General features: G+C 41.3%; 2 protein-coding genes and 1 pseudogene across 9 annotated transcripts; 1 reads left to right on the forward strand and 2 right to left on the reverse strand.

Annotated features, from left to right (window-relative positions):
• Positions 1-391: 391 nt before the first annotated feature.
• LOC148103793 (tripartite motif-containing protein 16-like) lies at positions 392-2078 on the reverse strand. 4 transcript variants are annotated; one of them, XM_087833678.1, is made up of 3 exons: positions 1337-2078; positions 1144-1210; positions 392-1026 (listed from the first exon to the last, which is right to left on the reverse strand). In XM_087833678.1, the coding sequence occupies exons 1-3, from the start codon at positions 2076-2078 to the stop codon at positions 405-407; spliced, it is 1431 nt and encodes a 476-aa protein (XP_087689804.1). In that variant the 3' UTR covers positions 392-404. The 4 variants fall into 4 exon arrangements, with proteins under 4 accessions (XP_087689804.1, XP_087689798.1, XP_087689794.1 ...); XM_087833672.1 differs by having other exon boundaries at positions 392-1908; positions 2044-2078; XM_087833668.1 differs by having other exon boundaries at positions 392-1534; positions 1607-2078.
• A 2133-nt stretch (positions 2079-4211) lies between these two features.
• LOC148103794 (uncharacterized) lies at positions 4212-10278 on the forward strand (annotated as a pseudogene). The gene is made up of 7 exons (XR_015718535.1): positions 4212-4356; positions 5573-5643; positions 5917-6034; positions 6141-6305; positions 6794-6889; positions 6969-8251; positions 8290-10278. The product of XR_015718535.1 is annotated as an uncharacterized LOC148103794 (transcript).
• A 4544-nt stretch (positions 10279-14822) lies between these two features.
• LOC148103795 (E3 ubiquitin/ISG15 ligase TRIM25-like) lies at positions 14823-16538 on the reverse strand. 4 transcript variants are annotated; one of them, XM_087833589.1, is made up of 2 exons: positions 16489-16523; positions 14823-16353 (listed from the first exon to the last, which is right to left on the reverse strand). In XM_087833589.1, the coding sequence occupies exons 1-2, from the start codon at positions 16521-16523 to the stop codon at positions 14823-14825; spliced, it is 1566 nt and encodes a 521-aa protein (XP_087689715.1). The 4 variants fall into 4 exon arrangements, with proteins under 4 accessions (XP_087689715.1, XP_087689711.1, XP_087689706.1 ...); XM_087833585.1 differs by having other exon boundaries at positions 14823-16092; positions 16210-16523; XM_087833593.1 differs by having other exon boundaries at positions 14882-15015; positions 15720-16523.
• Between the last annotated feature and the right edge of the window lie 5123 nt (positions 16539-21661).

Below are 21661 nucleotides of genomic sequence, written 5' to 3' on the forward strand. Positions count from 1 at the left end.
CAGAAACTGGAACCAGCTTTAAATGTGACTAAAATAATGATAAAACAATCAATTCTCTAATCATTGACTAACTGATGAATCACTGCAGCTCCAATATATTGTTGCATTTGACAACCCACTACAGCAACTACAGAATAAAACCACTAACCAGACTGATGACAGATTTCAAACATGCTGAATATGAAGAGTAGTATCATTTAAACTCACATGATTATCAGCCATAAGAACAAATTCAGATTTATATTGATGTAAGGTATATAAATGTAAGTACAGTTTGAATCAGTGCAATATTATTTTCACACATCAATGGACCACTGAACTTCTCAGCTTCTAAAATGTAAAGCCTCATTTAGAAACCACACAAGTACATATAATGGTCAGGGATCAACATGAACCTGTCTTCTCTATTTGACTTTAATCAACTCTGCAGTGGCTCCATCTCCATAAAGATAAAGTCCAGCATAGAGCGGCTGAGTGAATGTGGTCTGGACTCTGTGGAGGAGAGTCATGGTTTCAGAGACGCTGTAGAAAGACAGAATACCTGCTCTGTGATCCAGGTACACTCCTACTCTGGAGGACCGAGGACCTGAGAGGACAGTTCGGACATCGTTTTGCAGAAATATATAACTGTTTGTGTCACAATATAATGCCCAAGATTTCTCATTATATCCAAATACACATTCATTGCCCCACCCTGCTCTGCTGATATTCTTGTATGCGACTGCTACTAAAACTATTCCCCCTCTCCACTCCACCTCCCAGTAACAGCGTCCAGTCAGACTCTCTCTACTCAACACCTGATAACCTCCAGTGAATCTGTCTGGATGATCAGAATAAGACTGTTGTTGTTTCATTTTTGTTACTTTTCTGTCCCCTTCAGATAATAACAGATGTCTGTTTGCTGTGTTTGGATCCAGTGTGATTTCATGTGAATATTTTAAGAATCCAGCTCTGGTCTTTGGCTCTGCTGGTGACAGTAAAACATCCACTTCAGTGACTGTCAGTGAGATGTTTGTCCATTCCTCTCTCAGAATGTCCTGTAGTTTATCTCTGGTCTCTGACACAGCTGCTGTCACATCCTCAAAGTAGCTCAGAGGACGAATATTGATGCTGGATGAGTGTGTAGACTCACTGAGTGCTGACAGTGAGGGGTAGTTGTGTAGAAACTGGTTGTGATCCTCTGTGTGTGAGAGCTGCTCCAGCTCGCCGTCTTTCCTCTTCAGCTCAGCGATCTCCTGCTCCAGCTTCTCCTGAAGCTCTTTGACTCGACTCACTTCAGTTTCCTGCTGGGATCTGACCTGCTGCTTCACATCAGAGCTTCTTTTCTGGAGGAGACGGATCAGCTCAGTGAACATCTTCTCACTGTCCTCCACTGCTTTATCAGCAGAGCCATTGATGGCCTCCACCTCCTGTTGAAGCAGCTTCACATCTTTCTCTCGCTCCTGGATTCTCTGCTGGATGTTTAGTCGTCTCACCTCGAGCTCCTTCTGCTTCTCAGTCCTTTCTGCTGCAGCTGGGACTGTTTCATGGCCTTTATGTTCATCCATTGTGCAGAGATAACAGATACTCTGCTGATCAGTACGACAGAAAATCTTTATCACCTCATCGTGACGAGAGCAGATGTTCTCCTGGAGCTTCTTGGAGGGGGCCACCAGCTTGTGTTTCTTTAATGGAGCTGCATCATAGTGAGGTTGGAGGTGTTTCTCACAGTAAGAGGCCAGACAGACTAAACAGGACTTGATGGCTTTCAGCTTCCTCCCAGTGCAGACATCACATGCCACATCTTCAGGTCCAGCATAGCAGTGATCAGCTGGAGCAGCTTGGAGTCCAGTCTTCTTCAGCTGCTCCACTAAAGCTGCTAACATGGTGTTTTTCTCCAGGACAGGCCTCGGTGTGAAAGTCTTCCTGCACTGAGGGCAGCTGTGGATTCCCTTCCTGTCCTCTTCATCCCAGAAACTTTTAATACAGTTCCTGCAGTAGCTGTGTCCACAGGGAATAGTCACCGGATCCTTCAGTAGATCCAAACAGATTGAACAAGAAAAGGTTTCTCGGTCCAGCTGAACTCCTTTCTGCGCCATTTCTCCTCTCAGTGTCAGTGACTGTGTGAGTTTCTCTTCCTTAAAACTGAAACTAGTCTGAGCTCTGATCTCAACAACATGTTTCTGCAGTGAATGGAGCCTGTCAGCTCTTACACGTCACCACATGTTGGTTACACCCATCTTCAAAGTGCAGATCTGAAGGGGAGGGAACGAGGAAACACGTGGACAGAGAGGAGGTGCTGTGTTTAAGAGCAGGAAGAAGAGGGAGGGTTATCAGGCTGTGCTTCACTCCAGGAAGAGGAGCAGTTTGTTTAACCATTTTATTTACTGCTCACCTCAACGTTTAAACTTGTTAACCCTTTCTTCTATATAAATAAATGAAAAGTCCAACATTAGTGAACTCTGGACATAAATGTCTCATGGTTATAGTCACATGACCAGATTCTAAACTTGTAACTGTCAGAACAGCAGAGGCTGCTGCATTAATTAAAGCATATATAAAGCAGTGTTCCTGCAAAAAATAAATATCTCAAAAAAAAATCTTGCATTTTGTTTTGTTTTTGCATTTATAATCACTGCCGCAACAGAATTAACCATGCTTTTTATATAAGAATACAAGTTTTTTCCTCTTTTTCCACCTGTTGCGAGCAGCACTTTGTCCCCTTTACCGCCACATGTTCCTTCTTCATACAAACACAAACCATTCTTATCTCTGCACTTCTCTTTCACCAACACTTATACACTAACAAACACACACTTTCTCTCTCTTGTCTTTCTTTCCAAAGCTCTTCTGGAAGTCTTGCTGATTTCAGGTAATTATTATCTTCACTTTACTGTCTCTCACTGTCAAAAACACTCTAATTGTTTGTGAGCATGGAAGTGCCTTTGCCAGCCCCACATCTATTGTTTGGTCTTTTTGTTTATCTTCCTAATGTAGTAGAGTTGAAATGGCTGCTCAGTGAGACAAAGGGAGAGCAGAAGATGACATTTTTCTTGCAGACATGCTTGTGGCTCAAGAAAAAGTGAATGTCTGTTTTCATATAATTTAGACATATAATACTTATGAAACTAAACATTGTGAATCCCAGAGTGAAATTTGTGTAATAGTCTGAAGAGTATTTCATGGTTCTCATGCAGTGGTCACTTTTTATCATGAAAGTCAAAGGAAACTAAGTGCAGAGCAGCATCTGCTAAAGGCAGTAGACTCCATGTTGGTTGGGTGGAGAGAGATCCTGAAGGACGTCCGCTGTTAAAAAGAAGCAGAAGAGGAGATTGATGGCCTCCACCTCCTGTTGAAGCAGCTTCACATCTTTCTCTTGCTCCTGGATTATCTGCTGGATGTTTAGTCGTCTCACCTCGAGCTCCTTCTGCTTCTCAGTCCTTTCTGCTGCAGCTGGGACTGTTTCATGGCCTTTATGTTCATCCATCAAGCAGAGATAACAGATACTCTGCTGATCAGTACGACAGAAAATCTTCATCACCTCATCATGACGAGAGCAGATGTTCTCCTGGAGCTTCTTGGAGGGGGCCACCAGCTTGTGTTTCTTTAATGGAGCTGCATCATAGTGAGGTTGGAGGTGTTTCTCACAGTAAGAGGCCAGACAAGATAAACAGGACTTGATGGCTTTCAGTTTCCTCCCAGTGCAGACATCACAGGCCACATCTTCAGGTCCTTGACTTGTTTCAAGAGGAGGAGTGGTTTCAAGCAGATGGCTTGTGGTCATTTTTCGAAGCACATTTAAAAATGTTTGTCTGTGTTAAATTGTTCGGAGGTTGATCTGCAGTTTTTATCACAGCCAGTCACTCTGCTGTTGAAGTACTGCTTTTATTTCTCACGGTTTAGATTGCTAGTTTGAGCAGAAGTTGTATTTTAGTGTCAGATACTAAGATTATGTAAATAAGCTGTCATTTAAAATCTCAGGGTCTGAATGCATGAGCTCATTTGACTGTCATGACACAATGATTGCAGAAAAAATGTATTTATGTTCATTTAATTGATAAATGTTTAACAGAAAGAGCTGATAATTGGGCGATACATGTTAGGTGTACAGTCAAACTGGAGACTCGCTGTCTCTTCTCTCTCGTATCAGGTTGACTATGGAGACCAACTGCTTTGTGGGAAATGTAGTTTTATAGCTTCAGATTCTGTTGTTCAAGTGTTTGAATGTTCACCACTATGAGTTTAATTTCTGTTCTATGTGCGTTGCAGGGAGGTTATGCAGGAAACGCAGTAGGCTTCAAGCTGTCGTCCCTCCTGTCTCTGGCTGACACCAAAGCTAACAAACCAGGCATGAACCTGCTGCACTTTGTCGCTCTGGTGAGTAACGTCTTTGTTCATTTCATTTTTGCACATACGCCAGTGTGGCTGAAGACACAAAAACAGTTAAAATGCTCTTTGGTTGTCAGGCACCATTGGTGAATGAGATTCATCTGAATTTGCTCAAGGTTCTGGATGTAGTCGGCTGTGCTGGTTGGCACTCATTGGCAGGAGGTCAGGGACACTACTTCTGGATGGGTAGGCTGGAGATGTGGTCCCTCTTTTTTTAGGAAGGAAGACCACAGGATGTATTTTTATGGGGAATCACACCTTTAGAGTTTCCAGGGAAGATCTATGCTATGATGTGGTTGTCATCCTGGTGTTGCTTTGGGTGTTTGCCATTGTTACAGGCTACTTGGTACCTGGACAACTGCAACCAGAGCTTGGTTCACATTACAGTCAATAACTCATACTTATTCCTGGAGAGTGGTGGACTCCGCCACTGCTGGTTTTGTACAGACTCTTTCAGATCTGGTGGTCTCAGAAACACGTCTCTCCTTTTTGCAGATGATACAATCCTTTTTTTGATTAATCTATTAATGAAATTAGCTCTTGAGACAGTAGGAGTTTGAAGCACAGTGTGAAGTGGTTACAATGAAAATTAGCAGACCTGAAGCTGAAGGGGAAGATGTTGAGTAACTAGTCGATATAAATTCGAACCCTCAGAATAAAATTGGAGATACAACAAAATTAGTTTATTCTGACAAGTTGTTGGTTCAGCTTCAGAGAGTGAGATGCTCAGTAGTTCAGGAGGGGCTCAGAATAGAGCTCCAGGTAAGTCCTACTGGTAGAAGGCCTAAATATGCTGGTGAGATTATGTCTTTAAGGTGATTTCATGCAATGTCTACCAGAAGGGGACCCTGGGGCAGAGAATGGGTCTCTTTATGTGGATTGAGAGCACCTCTGTACCACCAAAATGAGCAAGAGGAGGTAGCTGGAGAGAGGGGGTCTCATGATTGGATGGATGGAGCATCTTTGATATTTTTTGCCCCTTTGCACCATTTCACATGTTGTTGTGGTTATTTTTTGATGTTGCAGATGGTTTCCATTTCTTCATTAAATTTATGGGTTGATTCTATCCATGTCAGTTAGTTTAGCTCATTAAACAGAGTGATGTGTGAGAGTTGTATGAATGTTGAGTTTAATGTCTCTAAAACCTAAATGTTAAACCTCTGGGAGCTCAAAAACAAAAAACAAATGTTTTGTTTTTCTTTAGGAAGCCCATAAAAAAGATGAGAAGCTCTTGGAGTTTCCTCTCAAGCTGAGTCACATCCAGGCTGCAGCCAGGTCAGACATCACTTCATATTATTCACATATTAAATACTACAGTTGTCCATATACACCACTACATTTCTCCATCAACCTGTTTGGTGGGGATTTATTTATTATACTCCTTCTTTCCATCATCTTATTACATCGCTACAGAATCTGAGTGAACACCGCCCCCTGCTGGTTTCTTTTCAGTCCTTCATTTGATACTTAAATTACACCAGACACAAAATGAATGAAACCAGAGCAGAAATGAGGCTAAATGGATTTGTGTTTTCCTTCCTTTGGTAGGATCTCATTGGAAACATTAGATGCTGAGCTGCATTTGCTGACATCTCGCACACACTCAGTGGAGGAGAGCATCCAGAGAGACACAGAGCTGCTGCAGCAACTGGACAGCTTTCTGCAGGTAACACACATGGCAGTATTTTAGTTTTATATAATCTTTAAATAAGTGTGTAATTTAAAAAGTAATTTCGTGCCTATTCACGTTTGTGTTTTTATGTTTGTCTCAGCATGCCACATCATCTCTCTGCTCACTCCGCGGCAGTCGGCAACAGCTAAAGAGGGAAGGCAGCGAGCTGATCGACTTTTTCTGCGAGGACAGAGACACTTTCAGGCTGGACGACTGTTTCAGCATCTTCCACACCTTCTGCTCCAGGTTCACAAATGCTGTCAAGGTACAACTATGAATGCAAATCCATTACACGAGCTGTACAACAATCCACACAAGATCCAGTAGATGTGGTTAAAACTGTTGGTATACTTCAACTGATACATTAGTCTTCATCCCATATTTCATAACGCTTCTGATTTACAGTGTAACATATTATTTTCTAAACCTTCCGTTTTGTGTGATTGCCAACAATGTCACCATTGTTGGCTTTTTGGCTCAAGTGTGTCTCTATTGCCTCTGAGTAGTTTGAATTCCCAAACCCCTCTCACACGATGAGCTGTTGACAGAGACACAAACACCAGACCATAAATCAGGCATAAGAGGAGAAGTTGTATTTAAGGCCCAATGGTTCACAGTTTGTTTTATTTTTTGTTTTGTTTGCTTTGATTTTTGCATCAGGATCTGATGCATCAACATGCATAATATCTGTAGGCTATGGAGGACCAGAAGAGTCACACGCATCAGGAAAATAACTTCTTTCTCTTTTTGAAGGAGAACATGGAGAGGGAGGCGAAGGAGGCGGCTTGTCGTCAGCGGATACAAGAGCTGGAGGAGAAGAAGAGGCACTCCTGGGCTGGAAGAGAAAAAGTAGGATGTCGTACGCAGACACTGTAAAACAAAGTCAATCAAAGATGTCTAATGACTCGACTCTCTGTTCCCGTTATAGGTGGATGGAGTCTTTGGGCTGCGCTGCCACAGTGAGCTTGACATGTCCACTGCTTTGTCGCGGCATGACGAGGCCGGACTGTTGATGGAACTCCTGACCCCTAGGTCCCACCCTCGCTCACCAGTGAACAACTCCCACAGTCCTCTGGGACGTGCTGGGAGCTTACGTCGTTCCCGGAAGTCTCCATCCTGCTCACCATCTATTGCTGCTGAGCAGGAACTAAGCACTTTCCTGGAAAAGGCGACTGATCGCAAAAACATTCAGCAAAGAGGCAAAGGGAGCAGTTTTCCATCTCCCTCAAGTCCAGGATTCCCAGTGTCCACCCAGACGGCACCACAAAACTCCTCATCACCTTCCAAAAGGAGTCCAAAAAACAAAACCCATGCAACTGCCACTTACCTCAGCCAAAATGCTACCCAGACTTGTGCAAATGCCACTAATCGTGCAAATGAACTTGCAGTCAAACCTACCTCTGACTCAAACCAGCAATCTGAACACAACAACAAAAGCAGCAGTGATCAACCTGGCATGGGTTTAAGCAGCCATGCAACACTTACAACAAGCAAACCAAAAGATGTTGAACTGGTTTTAACTCAGCGGACTGACTGCACTGATAAGAGGTTTCAACAGAGCAGCACTGCTACAGGAAACATGGTGGTGGTTTTAGAGAAATGCACGTTGGTTCCTGAGCTAAAAGTGTTTGGCAGTGGCGACACCCTCACAAGTCATAACGAAAACAGACATGTTGGTCTTCATCAAGATGATGTGACAATCACAGATTTGGAAAAAGAGAAAGGGGATGAATTGCAAGTTGATAAGGTGCATAATAATGGCCAACTGATTGTAAATCCAAAACAATCTGATGAGCAAGTCGGTGAGCTCAGCTCTTCTTCAACACCAAGAGAGGGCGATGAGGGGCAAGAGGATAAGGTGGTTGTATGGTGTGTGACGGGTGTGTGCGAGGCTACAAGTGACACACAAAGCACCTATGCAGAAACTGAAAAAGATCAGCATAAGGGTGATAACCAAGGAGGAAACAAACAAACTTCCTCTGCTTTAGCCAATGACATGCCTTCAGAACCTCAACCGGCCAATGAAAAACCAGTGCCTGTACCCATCAGCAGCCAACCAGTGCCTGTCCCCCGCTGTGATGACACATCACTGCTTGTTTCTTCTTCCGTGTTGCGCCCGAAAGAATCTCCAACACCTAATGTAGTGCCTGCTCTCACAGCAGATGCTTCTGAGAAAGATAAAGAACTGGAGGAAGAGGAAGAAGCAGAAGTGTCCACCAACAGGGACAGTGATGGAGTGACCGCCACAGTGCCCACCAGTCTGACTCCCTCAAAACGAAGCAGTGCTTCCCCTCGACGAGTAGCGAGGCCTGCAAATGCTCCTTCATCCCGACAATCTGGGATCCCCAAGACCTTGGATCCAAAGGACTCAAAGAACCAGAATGTTCAGGTAGTCAGCCATCTGCCCGAGAACAGAACAAGGACTTTCAAGGAAAGATGTCCAGCCAAAAGCCCTTAATGAAACCTAAAGCCCAGCAGGAGGAGAAGATCTGTCGCTCCACACTGCGGGCACTCTCTCAGGGTGGAAGAAGTGGAGGAGGAGGCAGCGTCAGTGCTCCTGCCACTCCTTTGCGCAAAGCCACTAGCTCCTAATCATCTGTGTCTCCGGGTTTTGCACGGAGCACAGCCTCTTCTTCTTTCAGACGTACTCACACCAACCTTGCTGTTCCTGCTGCTTCCCACTCCCCCAACATTGGGTCAGACCCCTCCCCCAAACCTTCTTCCAAGACCTCCTCCTCTGTTACCCCATCCAGCACCTCCTTGCCTATTACGCGATCAAGATCACTAAGAGTCCATGCGTCAGCAAGATCCTCAGATGTCCAAAAACTCTCCCCCTCCTCACAGAGGAAGTCTCAGAGCGTCAAATCATCTCCTCGTACATTGCGCCACGACTTGCTGGCTCCCCCTAAAGGCCACAGACGAAATGACAGTGACAGTGACAAGTCCGCTCGTTCTCAGGACTCGGTCTTGCCCACAAGGCCGCGCTGGAGATAAGCTCTTGGTTGTTTTGTTTTGAGGATTTTTTCCTAATCATTCCTCCTTCAGGAAAGTCAGGAGATACACTCCATTATGAAATGTAGATACCTTTTAAAATGTTCAAGTTTAAATTGAGTAACAAAGGAAGATACAATGAGATTGTCTCGTATGGATTTAAATCTTGTTGGTTACCTTGTTTGTTTGTTATTATAAGGTTTAAGTGCATCAGAGCTGAAAAGTTCACTACGTTTTCTTTGTACTATATTGTCCTTGTAATGTACTTTAAACAACCACAGAGGGGAAAAACAACTTGTTTTCAAGGTGTATTTTTATTCTTTCTAAATCTATTAATTGAGAGTACATTCCAAGATTAATGACAATAATGACCTCTCCTCACGACCTCAGGAAAGCCGATGGCTTATCAGAAATCACAGACCTTTTTGTTTTGGTCAGAGTGAAGCTCTGAGATCTCTGGATGAGTCGGGAAATGACTACAGCCTGTGACGTGATTGCTAACAAGCTTTCAGTCAAAACCACACTAACACTAGCAGTTCTGAATAATTTGGTGGCCGTAGCCATGACTTGATCTCTCCTATTAGGCCTACAGACACTTGAGTCAGTCTGTCCGTTAATCCACAGACTAAAGGCTCCTACTATGAGAGTAAGGGGTACGCCGTATTGTATGAAAGAAACTATTACAACCAACATACAAACTGCAAATTTAAACACTGAATTGAAAAGAGGGGAGCTAAAAGAGGCAAACAGAGTGAATAAAATCTAATTTCATTTTATTTATACTCCCTTTGATTTATTCCTGTGGTACTTTTTTTCTTTTTTGAAAGAGAAATATCTGCAGCTATAAAGATGTACATCTTTGGAGTATCCTGAAAATTCTGCAGTTTTTAAAGGTCATGTGACTGAATGCCTGTTCGATTCACAAGCACCTTTAACCGCACGAACCGTGCTGCAGAATCTCTTTAATCCAGGCTGGACTTATATAGAAACAATAATATTACTACAAAACTAATTGTGTTTTTATAAAGCCTGACATAACTAATCTTTGAGAGCGGTGGTGTCTTTTTTAAAAAACATGATCAGTTTAAACAAGGAGATATTTATAACTATGATTAAAAACAGACACTTTCTGACTTTCTTGGAAAATTTAAGTTGTGTTTTCATATGAGGACATTTTTATGTTTATCTGTCTTTATTTATGTATGTAATGTTTTCCTAGTAATTAATAAAGCATTGTTCCTCAGTCACTCTGCGCACTTCATTCAAAGACTGTATTGCACTTTTTCCTGCCAGAAGACAATGTTTTAATTGAAATAGACTGAAATATCTTGCTTCAAGTGGATGAATGTCTGGAAACATTCACTTTAACACCAAGCACATTTGAAACTATCTACACATTTCCAATTCTTACAGCTGCCTTTTGTATCTAATCTTGAGCAGAACGTCTTTGTGTCTGCACCTCTCATTAATTCTGGTCTTGTATTAAATTTAAAATGGAGAAACTAAAACAATCGAGACGATCATCAATCTCAAAATCATCCATTTTTATAGTTCTTAGAGTTCAAGAAACAAGCACAAATGTGTTTTTGCGTCTAGGTTTTCTGTAGTGATGTAACAGAACGCTGAAGCTAAAGTAACTGTAGTGATTTGTGTAGAGGAAAACGTCTCTGTTGTAACATCACTGCCAACGTGTTCATCTTGAATGTGTTATTAGAGTTAAAAAAAAAAAAACTTTTACAAGTATCTTTGATTTCTTTAAACACTGTAATAAGAATTGTGCTTTCAGGCGTTACTGCTGTTCTCTGAATATTTGTCAAGTCTAAAACCTTCTCTGTAAACCCCTACAGATGGCTGTGTTTAAAAATCCCAGTAGTTTCTGAAATACTCAGACCAGCCTGTGTAATACCAACAACCAAACCTGTTAAACGTCTTTTCCATATCTACGTCCATGCGTGAAGCTACTGCTATGTGATTGGCTAATTAAATATTTGCATTGGTGAGTAGTTGTACAGGTTTACCTAATATAATCTTTCATTATCTTGTTTACAAACCCATCAATCTACATCATATGTGTCAAACTCGAGGCCTGCGGGCCACATCCGGCCCAACGTATATTTATATCCGGCCCGCGAGATCATTTCTATATAGATTCAGAGTCGACTGCAGAGGTGCCCATTGTGTCCCAGTCAAACAGTGCTCATCAGTTATTAGGTAAGATGACGTAAGCTTTCTCTGATAAATTCAAATGTTCAACCATAAATTAAACAATTAGAAGAGTGAGTAGTTGAAAGGAATTAAAGTGATATGTTCAGTGCAAAGTAAGGCTTATAGGAAAACAGGGTTTTAATTCATGGCTTGCCTCGTGTAAATCAGTTCTGAATAATCTGGCTCTCTTTCATACCTACTGACAAAATAATTGAAAAGCAGTCCAAACAGACAGTTTAAAGGTGGGCCTCCTATCTTCCAGCAGCGCCATAATATGACCCCCACCTGATCCCTTCTCCATCCTCATCTTACAAAGAGACTGGCTCAGGAGGCCCGACAACAAGGCAAAAAGTATTAAAGTGATGTTTACGTTGTGTATTTCAGACAGTGAGATGCAGAAACTGCAGGCCACAGGAGAAATGTAGTTTTCTGTAGTTGTTCAGTATCTAGAGGATACGTGTCAAACTCGAGGCCCGTGGGCCACATCCAGCCCAGCATACATTTATATGCCTGCAAGATTTTTATATAGATTCATTATTATTGTTATTCATGGCCCGGCAAAATGAAGCGCTAATAAGACAAAATCTATAGATTCAATAATTCAGAGTGTCAATCAGGTCAAGTTTCTGTTCTGTGTCTGGGTCTGTGACCCATCTTTTTGATTTGTTTTTATAGTTTTTTCTTCTCTCCCATGATAATGAACATATGTTAAGTTCTGGTGTTGATCATCATTTAGGTTTTAGCTGAGTTTCATTATGGTTTAGATTTTCTTCTATGCCCTTGTGTCTGTTCTTGTTCACAGTATTATACGGTCTGTCTTTTACTTTCAGTATGCTTGTGTTTAAGTCTCCCTTGTTGGTCCGTGTTTCCTATGTTGACAAGCTTGCTGTGCGTGTGCATGTTCTAGTTTCCCTTTTCCTGTGGTGTCATTATGCTAACTTGTGTCAGCTGTTTCCTCATGTGTTTCCACTTTCCCTAATCTCCTTTGTGTGTATTTAGTCTGTGTGCCTTCTTTCTTTGTCGGATCGTCTGTGTTACCTCCTTCCATGTAGTCACAGTTCTCATACAGAAAGTAGAAGAGCTAGTGTTAGGGTTAACTTTAACGGTAAATGTGAGCTTGAGTAGAAATACGGTTGCTGATGGGGTTTGTGAGATGACCACTGATTTAAGAACAGAGATGTGTGAAAGAAGCAAATACTTTATAGCATAAACACGAAAATGTATCGAAAGGGGAAAAAATGAAACTGAAAAAAAGGTGAATTGAAACCGTAAATGTGCAAATATTTTTTTTCTATTATTAACTAAGTTTTGAAACCTACATCTTTGTGGTTTTTTTGCTTACATCTTTTTTTCCAATTTCAGTTTGCTGGCAATGTTGCTGTACGAATGAGTATTACGGCCACATTAAGAAAAACTATTATAGATAACATTGAAAATAAAGTTTCAATTTTGAGATTAAAATCGTAATTCAATTGAGACAAAAGTCCAAATGTGGAGATTACAGTTGTTTCAAGACAAACTGCAACAGTTGCTATACCCTCTGAGTTAAAGTAATTGTGCTTCAGAATCCGTTTAGTCTCAATGCAGGAAATGATTTCTCTTTTAGCACATAAACACAGTGTGGTGATTAGCAATAGGGCCTTGAAAAACTGAACTGAACCATCAGTTGATGGAAATGTTTATTATTAAACTCCTCGCCTTCATCTGTTGGAAGTTTAACAGGTACACGTCCCTCACTCATCCTTAAAAGCAGATGCAACAGATGCTCCTGTATTAGTTTGAAGACACCTGCATGCATACTTAGAAAATCCATCTGTACATGTCAGTAAGTGTCTCACATTATCATTATCTGCACAATATTCACCCATATCAGCCAAATCAGCCTCAAACTGTTTGTCAGTTCCACTAATCAAAACTCTATTTCTGGGAAAAAGTCTTCTTGCTGGTTGATAACAAAGAAATAAACTGTTTAACTTTTTACAACGAATCATCCATCAATAAAAATCTAACTCAGTTCCAAAACAACAAATTCAACATTCATATAAAAAATGCAACCCTGCAGGGATCAAACATCTGATCAAACACCAGGGTTGGACACAGACTTTCTAATCTGACATCACAAAGTTATTCTGAAACTGTAAATCTAATTAAAAACTCCCCAAAACTATGATGAGAAAACCCTTAAAAGGTTCAGTGATAGAAGGAAAATCCTTTACATGTAAAATCAACAGAGGTTCCTGATAAATAGACTAATAAATGAAGAATAACTGAACAGTTTCTGAGTCATGAGTAAAATTTCAGTGAATATGAATCTCCAGGAGGTGAAAAGGGTTGGAGCTCAGCATCAGTCAGAAGAGGAAGATGAAGTGATGAAGAAGAGAGTGTTCAGTGGAAAAAGGCCAGTGAGTTCATGTAAATGCTGCTTCTGCTGTAAGACAGACTTAAAAATGCATAAATGCTCCATGATTTTCATTTCTATCCATCATCTTGAACACTGACTATAAATGTGTTCACTTCATTATTGTGTGATTTGGTTTCTTCACGTGTCTCCTTCAGTGCAAATAAAGGACTGTTAGAGTGTGTGCTGTGTGTTTGTCTGAAGCATGACAATCCTTTCCAACAAGTATTTCCAGCTGTTTGTCTCCACTCTGCACTTTAGTCTTTCTTCCTGTCATGTCTGTGTTTGTCCACCAGGTGTCTCCCTCAGCTCATTTTCTCCAAATCAGAAGCATCAGATTTGTGGAGACGCTCTGCCTGCCAGACACAGCTCAGGGCAATGAAACATGTCTATCCTCCACAATATACAGGCCTGTATCATTTAGTTCAACAGTCCCCAACCTTTTGTGTGTCACCGACCGGCTATTAAGGTGTTGTGGATAAATACAACAAAATAAAACCAGTATCGGTACAAAAAATGTTTTCTTCTCTTGCTGCCTGGTACCAGTCTGGGGCCCGGGGGTTGGGGAACACTGATTTGGTTTTTTATATTTAAATGTATAAATAACTGAGTGTGATCAAGCTTTTCATCTCAAAAAGACATTAAATGTCATCACTGTAGATACAATAATAATAATAATAATAATAATAATGATAATATGATATCAAAAAGCTCAAGGATTTAATTTTTTGTTACATTTTAAAAGTTCAAACCTCAAAGACATTAAGTTTACAGTCATATATGATCAAGAAAATCAACAATCTTCACATTTCAGAAACTGGAACCAGCTTTAAATGTGACTAAAATAATGATAAAACAATCAATTCTCTAATCATTGACTAACTAATGAATCACTGCAGCTCCAATATATTGTTGCATTTGACAACCCACTACAGCAACTACAGAATAAAACCACTAACCAGACTGATGACAGATTTCAAACATGCTGAATATGAAGAGTAGTATCATTTAAACTCACATGATTATCAGCCATAAGAACAAATTCAGATTTATATTGATGTAAGGTATATAAATGTAAGTACAGTTTGAATCAGTGCAATATTATTTTCACACATCAATGGACCACTGAACTTCTCAGCTTCTAAAATGTAAAGCCTCATTTAGAAACTACACAAGTACATATAATGTTCAGGGATCAACATGAACCTGTCTTCTCTGTTTGACTTTAATCAACTCTGCAGTGGCTCCATCTAACCAAAGATAAAGTCCAGCATAGAGCGGCTGAGTGAATGTGGTCTGGACTCTGTGGAGGAGAGTCATGGTTTCAGAGACGCTGTAGAAAGACAGAATACCTGCTCTGTGATCCAGGTACACTCCTACTCTGGAGGACCGAGGACCTGAGAGGTCAGTTTGGACTTTGTTGTGAAAAAATTTATAACTGTTTGTGTAACAATATAATGCCCAAGATTTGTCATTCCATCCAAATTCACATTTATCTGAGCTTCCTGCTCTGCTGATATTCTTGTATGCGACTGCTACTAAAACTATTCCCCCTCTCCACTCCACCTCCCAGTAACAGCGTCCAGTCAGACTCTCTCTACTCAGGACCTGACATATTTTACTGAATCTGTCTGGATGATCAGAATAAAACTGTTGTTGGTTCATAAATGTTACTTTTCTGTTCCCCTCAGATAATAACAGATGTGTGTATGCTGTGTTTGGATCCAGTGTGATTTCATGTGAATATTTTAAGAATCCAGCTCTGGTCTTTGGCTCTGCTGGTGACAGTAAAACATCCTCTTCAGTGACTGTCAGTGAGATGTTTGTCCATTCCTCTCTCAGAATGTCCTGTAGTTTATCTCTGGTCTCTGACACAGCTGCTGTCACATCCTCAAAGTAGCTCAGAGGACGAATATTGATGCTGGATGAGTGTGTAGACTCACTGAGTGCTGACAGTGAGGGGTAGTTGTGTAGAAACTGGTTGTGATCCTCTGTGTGTGAGAGCTGCTCCAGCTCGCCGTCTTTCCTCTTCAGCTCAGCGATCTCCTGCTCCAGCTTCTCCTGAAGCTCTTTGACTCGACTCACTTCAGTTTCCTGCTGGGATCTGACCTGCTGCTTCACATCAGAGCTTCTTTTCTGGAGGAGACGGATCAGCTCAGTGAACATCTTCTCACTGTCCTCCACTGCTTTATCAGCAGAGCCATTGATGGCCTCCACCTCCTGTTGAAGCAGCTTCACATCTTTCTCTCGCTCCTGGATTCTCTGCTGGATGTTTAGTCGTCTCACCTCGAGCTCCTTCTGCTTCTCAGTCCTTTCTGCTGCAGCTGGGACTGTTTCATGGCCTTTATGTTCATCCATTGTGCAGAGATAACAGATACTCTGCTGATCAGTACGACAGAAAATCTTCATCACCTCATCATGACGAGAGCAGATGTTCTCCTGGAGCTTCTTGGAGGGGGCCACCAGCTTGTGTTTCTTAAACTGAACTACATCATAGTGAGGTTGGAGGTGTTTCTCACAGTAAGAGGCTGGACAAGATAAACAGGACTTGATGGCTTTCAGCTTCCTCCCAGTGCAGACATCACAGGCCACATCTTCAGGTCCAGCATAGCAGTGATCAGCTGGAGCAGCTTGGAGTCCAGTCTTCTTCAGCTGCTCCACTAAAGCTGCTAACATGGTGTTTTTCTCCAGGACAGGCCTCGGTATGAAAGTCTTCCTGCACTGAGGGCAGCTGTGGATTCCCTTCCTGTCCTCTTCATCCCAGAAACGTTTAATACAGTTCATGCAGTAGCTGTGTCCACAGGCTGTAGTCACCGGATCCTTCAGTAGATCCAAACAGATGGAACAAGAGAAGGTTTCTCGGTCCAGCTGAACTCCTTTCTGCGCCATTTCTCCTCTCAGTGTCAGTGACTGTGTGAGTTTCTCTTCCTTAAAACTGAAACTGCTCTGAGCTCTGATCTCAACAACATGTTTCTGCAGTGAATGGAGCCTGTCAGCTCTTACACGTCACCACATGTTGGTTACACCCATCTTCAAAGTGCAGATCTGAAGGGGAGGGAACGAGGAAACACGTGGACAGAGAGGAGGTGCTGTGTTTAAGAGCAGGAAGAAGAGGGAGGGTTATCAGGCTGTGCTTCACTCCAGGAAGAGGAGCAGTTTGTTTAACCATTTTATTTACTGCTCACCTCAACGTTTAAACTTGTTAACCCTTTCTTCTATATAAATAAATGAAAAGTCCAACATTAGTGAACTCTGGACATAAATGTCTCATGGTTATAGTCACATGACCAGATTCTAAACTTGTAACTGTCAGAACAGCAGAGGCTGCTGCATTAATTAAAGCATATATAAAGCAGTGTTCCTGCAAAAAATAAATATCTCAAAAAAAAATCTTGCATTTTGTTTTGTTTTTGCATTTATAATCACTGCCGCAACAGAAATAACCATGCTTTTTATATAAGAATACAAGTTTTTTCCTCTTTTTCCACCTGTTGCGAGCAGCACTTTGTCCCCTTTACCGCCACATGTTCCTTCTTCATACAAACACAAACCATTCTTATCTCTGCACTTCTCTTTCACCAACACTTATACACTAACAAACACACACTTTCTCTCTCTTGTCTTTCTTTCCAAAGCTCTTCTGGAAGTCTTGCTGATTTCAGGTAATTATTATCTTCACTTTACTGTCTCTCACTGTCAAAAACACTCTAATTGTTTGTGAGCATGGAAGTGCCTTTGCCAGCCCCACATCTATTGTTTGGTCTTTTTGTTTATCTTCCTAATGTAGTAGAGTTGAAATGGCTGCTCAGTGAGACAAAGGGAGAGCAGAAGATGACATTTTTCTTGCAGACATGCTTGTGGCTCAAGAAAAAGTGAATATCTGTTTTATATCATTTAGACATATAATACTTATGAAACTAAACATTGTGAATTCCAGAGTGAAATTTGTGTAATAGTCTGAAGAGTATTTCATGGTTCTCATGCAGTGGTCACTTTTTATCATGAAAGTCAAAGGAAACTAAGTGCAGAGCAGCATCTGCTAAAGGCAGTAGACTCCATGTTGGTTGGGTGGAGAGAGATCCTGAAGGACGTCCGCTGTTAAAAAGAAGCAGAAGAGGAGAGACACGAAAACGGTTTTCATCTAAAGCTAGTCCATCTTCCAGAGGTCGTCTAACCTCCAAGATTATTAATGCTAAACCAAATCAACAGTCAAGTATATTTTGTCATTAAGTGTATTTTAAACTAAATTCAGCTTTCTATTAGCTGAGCAGCATATAGTACTGTATTTATTTACTCACTGTGGAAACATGGACCCTCACACTGGGTTGGGCTTATAGTGCATATCCCTCCTGTATTCTGGTCTGTGTTGAAGATAATAGTCTCTGTTTTTAAAACATTTTCTATTGAAATGTTTTAAATGATGCTGTTAGGACTAGTGGATGAATCTGTTACATGAGTGATTGACTTCATGCATTTGAAATATACTTTCACTGTCAGACTAGAGCACTGAAAACACATCATGAGATGTTCACTTGAATCTCAGTAACTTTAGTGCTCAGACAATCAAAAGATATCAAGTAGAAACTGAGTGTGAAGCAGCAAAGTTCCCGTCATTATTTTTAAAGTGATTGAACTTTAAGCTCAAAATCTTCTCTGTCATTAAACCTGCTTTACAAAAACCCCACTTAACAAAGTCTCGTCTTATTCTCACTGCTTTGATCGAGACTTGTTAGACATGGTGATTTCTGTTTATTATGTAATAACTTTTATACAATAAGACAATGTAAAAAACATCTGCTGTAGAAATGTAAAATTGCCTTAAATCATGAGGAGGCCATTCTGTATTATTTCTGTAATCAATATATATTTTTCTCTTTCCTCCCTTGTGTCTGTTCTTGTTCACAGTATTATACGTTCTGTCTTTTATTTTCAGTATGCTTGTGTTTAAGTCTCTCTTGTAGAATCATCTCGTCCGTGTTTCCTATGTTGACAAGCTTGCCGTGTGTGTGCGTGTTTTAGTTTCACTTCCCCTGCGGTGTCATTATGCTCATTTGTGTCAGCTGTTTCTTCATGTGTTTCCACTTTCACTAATCTCCTTTGTGTGTATTTAGTCTGTGTGCCTTCTTTCAGTCTTTACCCGATCGTCTGTGTTACCTCCTTCCATGTAGTCACAGTTCTCATACAGAAAGTAGAAGAGCTACAGAAGAATCTAACATTTCAGCAGATGTTTTTTCACCAGAGCAAAATCACAAAGTGAAGCTGTTGTGGAAGCAGAGGAGATAGTCAAATCAGCCCGGCCATTTGCTGAGGGAGAGTTTCTGAAGAGCTGCCTGATGAAGGTGCGTGACGTCTTGTGTCCAGACAAAATGCAGATATTGGCAAATGTGAGCTTGAGTAGAAATACGGTTGCTGATCGGGTTTGTGAGATGACCACTGATTTAAGAACAGAGATGAGTGAAAGAAGCAAATACTTTATAGCATACTCTCTTGCTGTGGATAAAAGTACAGACATGATGGCTTTACACAGCTGGCCATCTTCATCCGTGAAGTGAACTCCAATATGCCCGTTTCAGAGGAAATATTGGACGTTAAATCGATGCACGGTACAACGATAGGAAAAGACATGTTTGAAAACTTATGACGGTTATTAGAAGTTATTCTTTATTCTAAGTGTATTTATTCTGAAACAATATTCCTGTCTGTTTTTATTCATATTTATGTTTAAAAAACATTGTTTTAGTGTTTTCAATAAATGCTTACCCTGTTTGGCCCTCAACCTAAAGTGTGCTTTGAGTTTTGGCCCCCTGTACAATTAAGTTTGACACCTCTGATCTAGAGCAGCTCCATCCTTCACAGCCTTTGTGATACTGACTCTCCCTGGTGACCAGAAACAAGAGTCCTTCACCAGTCCTGTAAACCAATTGCAAATAATTTTGTATCCACCTCCACCAGAAAATCAACAACTGCAAATCATAGCATGCTGGGGGGAAAGCAAACAGAAGTCAACTAGTACTGCATTGCCAGTGGCACATATTCAGACTTCAGTGGCAAAAGCACCATTTTCCATTTTAATTCATCAACTAATACAACATGCATGTGTTTAGACAGATTTGAAAGAAACAACAAGGCATGTTTAGTCCAGCAGGAAGCTGAAAGGGCATTACAGTTTTCCTGACCTGACACGGTGCTTTGACAACTTGGCAATCATGTCAAATATTTGTCACTATAAGATTTTCCCCCCTACATTACACAAGATAAGATAAAACTTTATTAATCCCTCAGGTGGGTTCCTCTGCAAAATTCAGTAAAGACTGGCGCCCAAACAGGGACTTGAACTCTGGACCCTTAGATTAAAAGGCTGATGCTCTAGCGACTGAGCTATCCAGGCTCAATATACAAACACTAATAGTGTATTAATGTAACAGTCTGACTCTGCAATGTATAAGCAGCCATAGTCAGCCAAGTCATAATCAAAGCAACAAACAACTCATGTTTTGATGAAATTGCAAACCCTCCTGGTCAATAATCACATAAGCTGTACATGCAGGAAGCAAAGACTGATAAAGGAGCACAACATTCAGACAAATCCAAGACATAATGAAATGAACCACAATAACTGTGTATGCATAAATCAGGTGTCAGTGAACACTTAACGATCACAGATCTTTAGAACCACAGCCAGATAACAATTTTTCCCCAAATAAATGTGTAAATTTTAGCTAAATATATATTATAGAATCAACACCATGGGCATTTCAGATTTCACACAGGTGGTTGGTTGTTACACTCTGGAAATGTGAGTGTTGTGGACCCTCTGTGTGTGTATGGGGTTAAGTCTGGGATTGTACGTGTTAACGGCCGCTCATAGATCCTACCTGCCGGATCTTCTTTTCATTGATATTGCTGTTATGACTGATGAAGCCGAGCTGGTGAGTTTCTTTTTTTTTTTTGCCTGTCCCATTTGGTTCTTTAGCCGTCAGAATTGTTGTCTGAAGACCAACAAGGATACCCAATGGATTTATTTTGCCAAATGGATCATCATGGCATTGCCGTATTGGTCCATTTGATCGACCTTTGTTTTTATTTTTTATTTTATTTTATTTCCAGTTGTTACAGACGGGACAGACATGAGTGTGGGATAGGAAAAGGAGAAAGAAAGAGGAAGGAAAAGAAAAACAGAAGGGGAGAGGGACAGTGAGAAAGGGGGGAAAAAATATCTCCGGGATCACCTGTTGAGAGAAAAAGAATAGAAAACAAGCAAAAAAAACAAAACAAAGCAACATACTAAACACAACACCATCGCATTAATCTAGCTAAGTGTAAACAGCAGTAAATACTAAATATTGAATGTTGTTGTGCAGCACGCAGGACAGACAGCGCACAATGTGCTTTGAAGTAGCAGCCAAGAAAGGTGTGATTTAAGTCTACGAACAGTGAACACCTGTGTGCACACCTGTGTGGATCGGCGCGCTTGTATTCAAATGGTTTCCCCATGTAATGGTCTGCAAGAGGATGTAGAGAGCCATAGCCCTGTCCCCCAGGGCATGAAGCAGGCATGGAGGAGATCCAGGCCCCAGACATCCAGAGGCCCCAGAGTGCAAGAGCCTAAGGACGACCACCGGAGGGGCATCCGTGCCACCTTCATGGGAAGGGCTGAGGATCCCCAGACGGGGGGTCACCCAGTAGCCACCGGGCAGAAGCTAGAGGGGGCTGCACCGGCGTGCCCGCCGGCTCCGCCGGCAGCCAGCTGTGCCAGCTGTGCCAGAGTGAACCGAGCCGCAGGCACAGAGGCCGGAGGCCCGAGGGCCCTCCGCGCCCCAGAAGAGCTGGTGAGTTTCTGTGTTAACTAAGTCATGTGTTAAAGATACAAATATGACTATTACCAAACTGTACTTTCATTAATAGTGTTGCTTTGTTAATGTTGTATGGTTGTTTTATTTTGTGTCTTTCAGTTGATTACCTGGCTTCTGTAAAGGCATGGTTACTGTACTGGTGTTAGCTTGTGCAATAAAGCTTATAAAAGGCAG

The sequence above is a fragment of the Neolamprologus brichardi genome, chromosome 3 (genome assembly GCF_056152115.1).
Source record: "Neolamprologus brichardi isolate AB-2024 chromosome 3, ASM5615211v1, whole genome shotgun sequence".
NCBI classification, from domain to species: Eukaryota; Metazoa; Chordata; class Actinopteri; order Cichliformes; family Cichlidae; genus Neolamprologus; species Neolamprologus brichardi.